Here is a 12288-nt window from a genome sequence, read left to right as displayed (position 1 = left end):
GGGGGTGTCTGTAAATACCGGGGGCGGATTGAGGACCCTGGGGGGCTGTATCTGGCCCACAGGCCCTAGTTTGAGGACCCCTGGTCTAGGGGATGTTTAGGCTGACCAACTTTAGGCATAGCTTTAGCGTAGGTCCTGTCTGCACTTTTCAGAAAAAAAGTGTCTTGTTTTCCTGATTTTTAATTCTTAGCTCACCTTATTCAGCAGTAGTGATGTGTCTCTTCCAGCACACCAGAGCTAAGTAAACTTGTCATATCCCTCCAGCCCACCAGCCCCTAGGCACTGCTCGTGATCCAGGTAAAATTCCAAGTCAGTCCATTTATTATTCCCTCCATAGACACAACCTATCTAAAAGCAAAGCTCACGGGGGTCCCCTCCCCTTTCAGTACGGAGCCTGTTTCCCCAACTTCGGGAGGCAGAGGCCCGGGCAAAAACTTAGCATGAAGACCTGGGTCCGCCGCCGGCTGTGCAGACGCGGGGTTCGGAGCGTCCACCGCGAGCTGCTGCACCTGCCGCGCTGCGCTGCTGGGGCGGTCGCGATGCGCTCCAGCCACGGCAGCCTGCCCTCCGTGACTGCGCCTTCGTTCAACACCGTGCTGCAGCTAACTGTGACTGGGCAGCACTAAACCAAGGCACAAAGGGCTTGCTGATGTGTGTTCTCCGTGCGGGGCTGACAGCAGGAGCCGGTTCCCCCGCAGCCTGCGCCCGCAGCTCGCACATGCGCTGCCGGCCCGCGGGCGGCGCCGGGCGGCTGAGGCGGGTGCGCTGCGGCGGCGGCTTCGCTCGCTGGGGACGAGACATTTTCCAGAGGCTCGGTTAAGCTCCCAGGGATGTCATTTTAAGAGGGTCCATAACAAAAGGGAATACACCGTTCCCATCAGGCTAGCGATAATGTCCTCGCCTGCAGCTGTGCGGTGAGTTTAAATCTCTGACAAGAAGATTGGCGACTGCTGTTGTTGCATCGTTTACTGTTACATATGGGCTTCCTCCCTGAAAACCCTGGAGATGGCATTTGTCTGGTCTGGTTGTAAAATATGAGATAGACCACGATGGATTTCAGTTCCTCATCCGTGTTTGATCAGCATAAAGGTAAGTCACCTGCTACTAATTTGAAAATCTTCTGGTCCTCCCATGTCTCCCACACAGATGTACTACGATTACTTGACAGAATAAATAAGACGGTTTTGGTTGTTTTTTTTTTTTTTTTTTTTGGGGGGGGGGGGGGACACGACCAAACAGGTCACATAGACGTTTTTGTACACATGAAGGAATTCCTTCCATCAGTTTTAGACATGGATATTTCAGCCTAGTGCTACAGAGTTTTTTAAAAATAATTTTTTTCAGCAGAATAGCAACAGGATCTGACTGTTCTTAGCAGTGACAGATGTACAAGTATATTTATTGTTTATATATTGGTCCTCAGGGATATATATAAAAAATTGCAATATTAGCAAACAGAGAAGCTTAAAATGGAGTAAAAATTTAAGAAAAGATTATTTTCCTGTCTGCTAATCTGTACACATTAAAAGGACTAGATGCTGACAAGTGATTGACTTTGCTTCAGCATATCTTAGCTGTATAGCTAAGTGTTGTCATAATGGTGAATTTAAATATCTTTAAAAGCCCCAAAATGAAGATTTCCTACATGGTAAGGTTGCTATGGAAATACAAATGTCTCTTTGATGTCTGTTTTTAAGTGAAATTGAATTTCATGTCTTTATCTGTCAATACAAGCTTCTATGTCTTACAACTTAATCCACGATCAGGAATGTAGTGGCAATCCTTTCATGTTCCCAAAGCAGGACACTGTCATTGTTTGATCATCTGCATTGCAATAAATTTCTCTTTAAGTCAGATTGCCAAATAATTTGTGTGCAGTGGCCACAGTTTCCAGGGCACACCTGCATAGTGTCCAAGCTGACATGGCTGTGCTGGCCCCACAGTGAAAGTGCTGACTGTTGAAAGAAGATGGAGGACAGGAGGAAGACAGAGGCTGCAGTGACTTTTGGGTGGTCGGGTCTCACAGGTTGTAGTTTTGTGCTTGCCTGTGCTTCTTTGGTGAACCCAAAGTAAATGCACTCCATGTAAAGCAGTGGACTCACGGCCACAGTAGCACCCAAAGCCTGAAGCAAGTCTTGAGAGTACTGGTCACCAACAGCCCACCTGGGACCCCACCCTGAGTAGAGGGGAGGAGTGGGATGCCATCAAGCAAAACTGATTCACAAGAGACAAAAAAATACTACCAGCAAGGAAGTGCAACAGGTGAAGGGGGATCTGTACTGCAGGAATAGAGACAGGTGCCCCTAGGTGATGTGTGAATGATGTAAGGAGCGTTTTCCACAACAGGACAGAAGTGTGGGGCTGACTGAGCTTCTGCAACTCCAAACAGCCGTCTTGAGCTCTCCTTCTGCAGGCACTACAACTACGCTCTGTGCCACACGCCATCCCAGCAGTGCTCAGACTGGGGACGGAGTGGGGAAACACTGCACACTCAGTGCCATGGGGATGGCTGCCAGGGAGCCAAGGGGAGTAGTGCCAGGAGCGAGGCTGGAATATGACCAGGTCTGGGGAAGGAGAAGTCAAGTCTACAAGATGGATAAGGGGGCAGATAGCAATGCAGAAGACCACTGACCTAAACCACCTTACCTGTGTAGAAGTAAAAGAGTTGGGAGGCAACATGTGCCTGCACCTCCCCTAGCTCCTGACCTGCAGAAACTTATCCTGCCAGGTCACTTTACACACTGGCCCACCCTTATTCCCATGCAGCAGCATCTCTGGCCCCATGTCACACTCAGAGCATCTCCCCAGCAAGACGGTCCCCTCCAGATAAGTTTGCCCCTCCACCACCACTGCAGGGATGCTGGCTCATTAGATGATTTGTGGCTTACTGTTTGCCTTCCCTGGTAGCTGCGTGGTAGGTGGATGGGGAGTAGGAGCAGACAACACACAGTAATGGGACAGTAAACTCATTGGTTATCATGCAAAAAGCTCTGTTCAAAATTTACTGTGTACAGTGGATTTCATCTAAATAGCTTGTTAATGTCTTGGCATATTAATGATTTAAGCAGGCATAATTTTTGTAGCAGGGAGAAAGGGAATATCTTCCATTGGAGCAATTTATAACAGCGGAGGAATACAGACTAGCTTTCAAGCACACCAGATCAATATCTGTTGGTCCAATAAAACAGTCCAACCCTCCCTAGAAACCTGTTCTCCACCCTACACATCAGAAAACTATCCCAGCTACAGATCAAAAAAAACAGCATTTCAGGCTTGAAATACTGTCTCTTTGTGACACTTCCTATAGTACTTCTTATTAATATTTTATAATACTTATCAATATTAACAGCAGCAGCAATATGGGACTTGAAGCCAACCAACATCAGAAACCTCACCTTTCTTAATATTGCTTGGTGACATTGTGTGCAGTACCTGGCTTCAAATGTTTTGCCATTTAAACAGAGAAGCTAAACAAAGGCCTGGACTGGTACATTCACAGCCAGACACACACAAGGATTACCGCTTTGTTAAGCAATCAATAAATCCATAATATTAGAGAGTGAGTTACAATTTCCAAGAACTGCACTCATCCACCGCCCACTGACCCTTGGCAAGCTGAAATCAAGTAAACTGCCCAGTAACGTGTCCTGCCAACAAGCCGTGGGAAATTACATAAGGCCTTTGGCTACTGGTGGAGACAAGAGGGTCTATAGCAAAGACGGGAGTTAATTATATACATAAATATTTCTTCTTTACAATGAGCATAAATTATCCTGTTATCCAGCCTTTAGTTTTCAAGACCTAGTGTTTTAGCAAGGTCTGAATCAGTCATTGTCAAGATCACACACACTAAGCTGCAGCAAATCTATTTAGGCCTTAAAAATCCAGTGCAGGAGCATGCACTTACGTGTATCTCAACAGGCACTTTATAAAGCAGCACATCAGCTGACACAGAAAATCACGTAAAACATGCATTCTTCATAGGAGAGTTGGAGGAGAATTAATGTCACAAGCAGTATTATTTCATCGCTCTGAATCCTATAATCATTCTGCACGTTTCATTATATACTCCCTTTTCCAACCAAAGACAATTACTTTGTCTTGAAGAAATGACATGCTTTTAAAACACTGTAGCTCATTTCAGATACAGTGGCTTTTAACTCTGATTCTGAGGATTTTAGGCACAAATTAAGATGTCACAACCCTTTATGCCATTTTTTCTTTGCTCACTGAGATCCTTCCAGACCTTTCTACACCACTGTCATGGAAGCCTGTAGTTTCTCCCTGTCTGTGCTCCATGCACAGGCTCCTAGCTGGACCTTCTGCCTTCCTGAAGCTGACTTACCAGTAGCACAGCAATTTTCCAAAATGAAATGTAAAATGGAGGGTCAGGCATTTGGCTGTTCATAATCCCTATATCCCACGTGGTGCTGATGCCTCAGCCACAGTCAAGCTCCCCAGCAGGGTAGGCTTACAGAGGGGGACACAAATGTTCAGTATGTCACTGTCACTCTCTGCAAAACACCCACCCTGAAAACCATTCCTCTTCTGCCCAGGAAGGCGTCTGCAAAAAGTAATGGCCTACAAGCTTTGTGCCCATGACCCCTCATTCCTTGACAGGGTAAGCTGGAGGAACATGAAGTGGGAGATGTCACCTGGAGCAAAGTCCATCCAGCACAAATGACATCCAATGTAGAGGAATTACAGAGGAATGAAGCTGGGTTAATTAACATTGATAACATACAGCAGTGGGCTGGCTTCAGGGGCGGTGGGTCGGCTGATGTGGATAATGTGCAGCTGTGGCTGGTTCCTGCTAAGTAGTTAAATAGCTCTAAGGGGGATGGAAGAGGAGTTCTGGATGAAGAGAGACTTGGAAGAAGCAGAGGGAGGAGAGACAAGGAGAGGCCCCAGATGAGGAGAGGCTGGCCGGAAGAGGAGCCCAGAGAAGGAAGACTCCAGATGCAGCAGAGGCAAAGAGCAGGGTGGGCTGGCCTGAAGAGGATGAAGAAACATCACGGACGGTAGATGAACTTTTGAAACCTTGTGGGGGATTGGCGCCTGTGCCAGGGCAAGGCGCAGGAACTACTTACTGAAGTTAACACCTTGTTGCAGCCGGCTAGTTTTGATAGTGCTGTGACAATCCAAAGCCCTCCTGGCATTTCCTGCTCCCTGTCATGTGAAGCATCAGGAGACCACACAACTGTCTTCTTCCTCACACCCCACCCAAAGCTACACAGGTCATGTCAAAGACACCCCACTTGAAATCATGTCACCCTACAGATATGGAATTAATGTCAGTCTCCTTTATGTCAGATGCACAATACGGGTGTGTGTCAGTTCCTCCTGGCCCAGTCTCCTTTGCCAGCAGGGTGACAGTGTAGTCCAACTGCCTCTCCTTGCACTGACAGCTAGTAGGACTCATGGGTGGGGAAGTGTGAATCTTGATGTGGCTTCGTGCTGCCATCCCTTAACAGGAGTGGAGCTTGTGTTCTGCAAAAGCAGGCATGGGGAAAACCTCTTTGTTCATTCACCCATTGACTCATTCAGAGGTTTGCTTCCTCTCATACAGGAGGATAATTGCTCTGGGCAAAGCAGATTCAGCCTGGAACAAGCAAAGGTGCAGGAGAAAACGTGTTTTGGTTTTAGTTAGATGAAAAAGGGCAGAGGGAGACAGGGACCCATGTGCAGGCATGCATCCATGTCCTTGCCTTCCCACCATACTGCCCTCCATGTAAGGTAAACAGCAAAAAGTACACAATTTACATGTGTAATGCATAAAAGGAGGTGAGAGCCCCCTTGGTCCACTGTCTGTCTCAGTACATCTAATAGTTTCTTTCCCAGTGCCAGCAGCATCTTCTCTGTACCATTCCCATATAGTAACCACCGCATGCAGTTGTGAGAGGAGCTATGTTGGTGCTCACGGCTGGCACCTCCTGTGTGCCTGCAGGGAGTGGCCAAGAGGAGCAACACAAGCAAGGAACCACTGGCTTGTCTCCTTGCTTTCCACCCAGCCCATATTACACCCCTCTTTGCGTAAGGGACTAGCTCAGACCTGAGCTTGTTATTAACATGCCCTTGCTGACTTTACTGATTGTGAGAGCAGCCTGCAGATCTGGCACGATAAGGAAATCTGATTAATGAGCCCTGTGGTCAAGTCACTTCTTTTTTCATGTGCTAGTCACTGATGATGACTCTGCAGAAGCAATGCCTCTTGGTCTCTCCTGATCTCCCAAGCACACAGGTCAAAGCTTCTCAGGCAAATGAACAGCTCCCTCAGCAACAGACTCCCCAATAAAATAAAAATCAAGTTAACATTTTTAATTCACAAATTTTATCAAATGTGTAATTTAAAAGACTGGAAGAAAGAAAATAAATTATTTTCAGTTGAGTAGTGATGGAGAGGGAATCTGTGCACTGGTGAAGGCAGATTTAACATCAGTTTTCTAGTCTTCCCAATTGCACAACCGGAGCTCCAGCTTTGACAGACTAATCTTCCCCAGGGTGAGAGCTGATTGCGTTTCCATGGCAGCCAAGTTTTGAAGCTGAGAGTGACAGTTGCATCCTGGGGAGAGAAGATCACATGTGAGGAATTACGCTGGCTGTAAACCCTGTGGAGCTCATGCAGGTTCATCTGTGACAACATCTGGTCACAATGTGCATAGCATGGCTAATACTTTAAAATTATCGTAAAAGATCTTGTATCACTCAAAAATATATATGACAATGTTTAAAATATGATTTGTTTCAGTGTGTTAATAATAATACATTGGTTATGAAAAAGACCTTTTTTTTACTTTTCTTTTTTTACTAACTTTTCAAATTCTCTTTAAACCATCTCCCTTTTTTGTGCACAGCTTACATAGTTATGCTATCTCCAGAAGACATGACAGTGACCATCACTTCATCCGTCTTTCCTTTGATCAACTCGCTAGTGTGATTTAGGCATCAGTTTTACATTCTTCTGCTAACAAGGTAGTGCAGCAGCTGGACAAATGCTGCACTCTGTAGCTCTAACCCTCAGCCACAATGAACAGCGCAGCTCACTGCAGCTATACTTATTTTTGAGTTAATAGAGATCAGAAACTCTTAAAAATTAAACATGAGACTGTGGCTGACCAACAAAACTTATCTGCATCATTTGACCATTACATCAGATTTGACCCTGCACCAAAAGATCAACTGCTTTGACTCCTGGAGTTAACAAATTAATAGTCCACTTGAAGGCAAAGAAGGTGTAGGCATATGGAACATGGGATGACCAGTCTGGAAGGAAGTTACAGACAAAAAAACAAAAGACAGAATAATGAAATTGATTTCTCTAGAAAGAAAAAACTGAGGAGTGTTCAGGAACAGGTCCTGCAAGGCATCTCTTTAAATAATACCTCATACTGTAATTGCCAAACAAAATAAACCTCCCCTGGGTTCCAAGCAATAGTCCATCTTTCCTTTTTGCAGGAATCATTAACACAAGTTATTGCTGCCACAAGTTCACTCTCCTGAGAAGAGAATTCCCCTGGATACTGCAGGGAAAGGAGGTGAAAAACCTGTCTTCTGACTGGTGCAAGGATAACACTGAAACTGAAAACACCTGTGTCCTGGTTTCATCCTATCTCTTAAAAGTGTGGCCAGCAATATCATGAACCATTTCAGTTATTACTTCGTTGTTTCTCAAGTCATGTTATATTAATGTTAGTATGATTTCTTATAAGAGGTGAAACTTTCCAGAAGTTTCCTTACATCCTCTCAGTGTCTATGTTTGACAGTTTTTGGAAGAAGTTACGATGAAAAATGTTTCAGATGACTAACACAAAAAACAGTGCTGTTTAGATACATTTTATTCCACCTTGAGTTATATAGTCATAAAACCTCAGTGAAATAAGTGTCATTATTTTCACTGTTAATCATTTGTACTTGCTCTCTGCTTACTCATGGACATACCTGTAGGTGATGCAGCAGAAGAGGTTGACTTGACTGTGGTTTACCAAGCAGCAGCTAATGGTGATGTGAACACACTAACTGCAGTGATTCGAGAAGATCCTTCCATCCTGGAGTGCTGCGACAGTGAGGGTAAATGAAGGCCAAGCCTGTTCTCCGGGGATTAGTTGATTCAGCTTGCAATTAGATTTTCCATTTTTTATCCTGATATTTACATTCGGCAATTTATATTTAGTAGCAGAATATAGGAAATGTGAGTTATTCTTTGGAACATCCACTGGAAATGCTCAGTTTGGATACTTCTTTCCCCCTGTAACTGTAAGGTTTTTTTCTATGGGTACAAATAAGTTGTTTTGCTATAATCACAGTACTTTATCATGAATCTATTTTCTCTTCTTTAGGGAGATGCTAAGAAATTGTTGTCGTTTCAGGGAAAGAAACCCCCTATTTTTTATCAAAGCCAAATTCTATACATTCTGCACATTTCTAGAGTAGGGTTTCCAGTCTTTTGCACTTAAGAAGCATGTGTACAGACACAGTTTGAATGATTTTGTCATGCAATTATTTGCCAAAGTGTTGGTTATACAATGTGCAATGATCTAAATAATCTGTTTCATCTGTGAGACTCTGGGCTTTTTGATTTTGTGTTCAGGTTACTATTTAATGGTTTTACGAAGCGCTGTCCATTGGCTGGCTTTTATATACATCTATTTCCCAAGTGAAGTAGAGCCACAGATCTCTGGAAGCTTCTCTGAAGGAAGACTGTTTATTCAAAAGTATTTTTGTTGCAGTTTACCACAACCTGGCAATAAAGGGCCTGGGGGTGCTGGTTGGTGGCCAGCTGAACTTGAGCCAGCAGTGTGTGGCCAGGTGGCCAAGAAAGCCAAAGACACCTGGCTTGTATCAGAAACGGTGTGGCCAGCAGGACTAGGCCAAGTCCCCCTGCACTGGGCACTGGTGAGGCCGCCCCTCGAACCCTGTGTTCAGTGTTGGGCCCCTCACTGCAAGAGGGACACTGAGGTGCTGGAGCGTGTCCAGAGACGGGCAGTGGGGCTGGTGAAGGGTCTGGAGCACAAGTCTCATGAGGAGCGGCTGAGGGAACTGGGGGTGTTTGGCCTGGAGAAGAGGTGGCTCAGAGGAGACCTCATCACTCCCCACAGCTACCTGAAAGGAGATTGTAGGCAGGTGGGGGCAGGTCTCTCCTCCCAGATAACAAGAGATAGGGCAAGAGGAAACAGCCTCAGGTTGTGCTGGGGAGGTTTAGATTGGGTATTAGGAAAAATTCCTTCACCGAAAGTGTGGTCAAGCATTGGAACAGGCTGCCCAGGGAACTGGTGGAATCACATCTCTGGAGGTATTTAAAAAATGTATAGATGTGGTGCTTAGGAACAAGATTTGCTGTTGGATTTGGCAGTCCTGGGTTAACAGTGGGACTTTATGGTCTTAAAGGTCTTTTCCAACCTAAATGCTTCTATGATTCTCTTAAAAGGTCCATATGAACGCTGTCTATTCTTATCTTTAGCTGTTTTCATAAAGTTACCAGTTTTCCCTACATTTGAAAGCAAACATCCTAACTGTTACCTTTAAAATGTCTGTTGGTCAGTAGGGAAAATGCTTAATCAAGCTAAAATGCTCTCCGTCCAGATTTTACTGGGAGAGGGACTAGGTATGAAGGGCAGTGAGTGGAGACAGACTCTTTCAGCTCCAGAATGAACTTGTTTACTAGATTGTACATACAAATGGAACTAAAGACCAGTCTTGTGAGACAAAACAAACAGCTTATGTCCTGCACATATAGCAGAGCCTGCACAATCTCAGGTTGGGTAGTATGTGTTTGCTCAGCAGTCTCATTGAATCCAGTAAGAATAAATATTCTTCAGTTGTCTGAAGTTTCTAGTAGCCTTATTATTTCTAATATTCATGTTTATTCCCAGTTTAGTCATTTTAAATTGCTTTGTCAGATTCTGCAGGAGAACCTCTTGCTGTTATTCAGCAGCTAACAGAATGGAAGGAAGAGCAAGCAATTAAAAGATATAACCCTTCGTTATGTTTAGTATTAGGTTTGGATATAGATATCTGGTTTTTTCCAGCACATAAATTGTTTGCAGAATATTTTTTTAAAGTGGTTATGACAACAGAGAATATTCTAGAGCAAATCCAGTCTTTAAAATAAGTAATCTACATAAAGCATCAAGTCACACACATGCACCTTTGCACAGGACACAGCTTGATTTCATAAATCTTTTGAATATACAGAGACAGAATGAAGTTGATTTGAGAAAATTAGCCAAGCACCACCAGGCTACTAGACACTGAAGAATATCAGCCTCCAAAATGGTGTACAAAGCCAACAGTTCATACTGGGAGCTTGTCAACAGAAAAACACTTTTCCTTCCAGAAGTACAGTTAATGAGGCAAGGTTTTTTTGCTAATGAAGTCATGCTCTTTTTAAATTCAGTGGTCAGTAACTGGCATAGCAGTTACTTCCTGCCTATAAAAAGCTGAATACAACTGTTGGACAGTTGTCAGAGAAAGGATTTGTTAATTTGCCAGTGCTAACATTAGCAAATAAGAAAATATCTCTCTCTTATGGCTTTGACAAAATAAAAATTGTAAAAGAATGTTTGACTTTCTTCCCCAGGTTGCACACCTTTGATGCATGCTGTGTCAGGACGCCAGGTTGACACAGTGAAGCTTCTGTTGAAGATGGGAGCCAATATTAATACTCAAGATGCTTGTGGACGTACCAGTTTATCTCTGGCAACTTATCTGGTACCAAGACATGAGGGCAAAGGATATAAAGATACATGGAGTGAAGGGAGTAAATGTGCAGACCAAATAAGATTTCTGCTTACACTACAGAAAGAAAAAAAGTACAAAACATTTGGTTCTAGACAATAGTGAAATGGTAAACTTTACCGTAATGCAAATGGAGCAATGATTATTAGAAAAGGATCAGGACTCTTCTCAGAGTGTCCCTTCTCTTTTGACTTGTGAAATCATTGCATGGTATGGGGATCTTACTAGGTCCAGCGTCCTCTGTGTGATTTCAAGAAAGCCACTTGTTTCTGGGAGCTCAAAAGTCCCCTTTTGTTCTTAATGTGCAGATGAACTTCTTCACTCCCACTGACAGGATCAGATATTTATGCTCCAGAGAGGGCATTCCTATCTCAAATTCTGGTGGTCAGCAGGCATGTTTTCCTGCACACCACATAAGCCAGAGCATTGCCTTTTTTTCACTACAGTTCTGGACCTTGGATGGCCAGGTTAAGAACTTAGTGCTGCAGGTGCCAGTGCAGACTTTCAGACTGTGAGCAATCCAATCCCCCAATCAAACCACATGCCAGTGACAGCAGGGGCAGATATCCCATTAAGAAGTTTGGGAAGGGAGATGCAGTGCTCTCTGTCTGAAGTACACAAGGATTACCCTCTTCTCCTTAGTCTTCTACTCCTTGCTGGAGGTAATTCAGGATTCAGAGAAAGGCTGGGGACCAAGTTAGCTGGCAGAGGCATTGACAATGGGCTTCCATTATTAGTTGGACAGAAAGGAGGAAGAAATGTTCACCCATGCTGCATAGTATGAGTTACGGCTGGATGACCACCAGTTCATTTAAACAGATACCGTGGCAGCCTAATTAAACTATATCCCTTGCATATAGTCTCTTCCTGCAAATTCAGGACAAAAACAAAGCTCCTACTCACCTTTGCAACATTCAGCCAGAAAATAAGTGTAGAAAACAGCAAAACAGGCAGCCTCATTCAGTGCAAGGAACATGCCCTGCTTACTTCAGAATAAACATTTCCTCTGCCAGCTATTTTCAAAAAATCCCATAATTGGTGTCATGCTCCTTTTTTTCCTTCCTCTTTTCCCAGAGGGGAGAAAATATTTTTTGGAAAAAAAGAAATGACTGGAAAAGATTTAAACCACCCAGGCTTCGAAGTTTCCATTTCTATTTCTATGAAGGATATAATCAGGGGTCTAGAGAGCATTTGGCTGTGATGTCTGTCCTGAATTCAGCAGAGAATTGCATGCAGAATTCAGCGGTCTTGCACTTCCACCAGGAGCTGCACCAGAGATGTTCTGATTCCATCATTGCACACCTTTTCCCTATAAATGCTGGTAAAGGCGATCCAACATAGCTCATACAGGAGAGAATGGTCTTTATTGATTGCCTATGGAGGTTTGAACAAAACACTTAAACCCATGCTCAATTTCTCTGGGACTTAAGTATACACTGAAAGATTTATGCAGTCAGAACCAGATTGTTTACTTGCTTCTTTGTTGAGGTGATCAATAGAAGGTTTTAGTCCAAGAACTGATTAATCCCATCTCTTTTGGTGCCATTTTCAGTC

The 12288-nt window shown here is 44.0% G+C and overlaps 1 protein-coding gene across 1 annotated transcript in view; it reads left to right on the top strand.

Annotated features, from left to right (window-relative positions):
• Positions 1–720: 720 nt before the first annotated feature.
• Positions 721–12288, top strand: part of ANKRD55 (ankyrin repeat domain 55) — a 50761-nt gene continuing 39193 nt past the window's right edge. Inside the window, exons 1-3 of the mRNA XM_055699663.1 lie at positions 721–1089; positions 7945–8067; positions 10577–10707. Coding sequence (XP_055555638.1) covers positions 1050–1089; positions 7945–8067; positions 10577–10707 — 294 coding nt within the window. The 5' untranslated portion in view covers positions 721–1049. The remainder of the gene's footprint in view (positions 1090–7944; positions 8068–10576; positions 10708–12288) is intronic.

This window comes from Falco cherrug, chromosome Z (assembly GCF_023634085.1).
Source record: "Falco cherrug isolate bFalChe1 chromosome Z, bFalChe1.pri, whole genome shotgun sequence".
NCBI classification, from domain to species: Eukaryota; Metazoa; Chordata; class Aves; order Falconiformes; family Falconidae; genus Falco; species Falco cherrug.
Note: the sequence above shows the minus strand (reverse complement) of the source record. Positions and strands in the feature narration are given on the sequence as shown.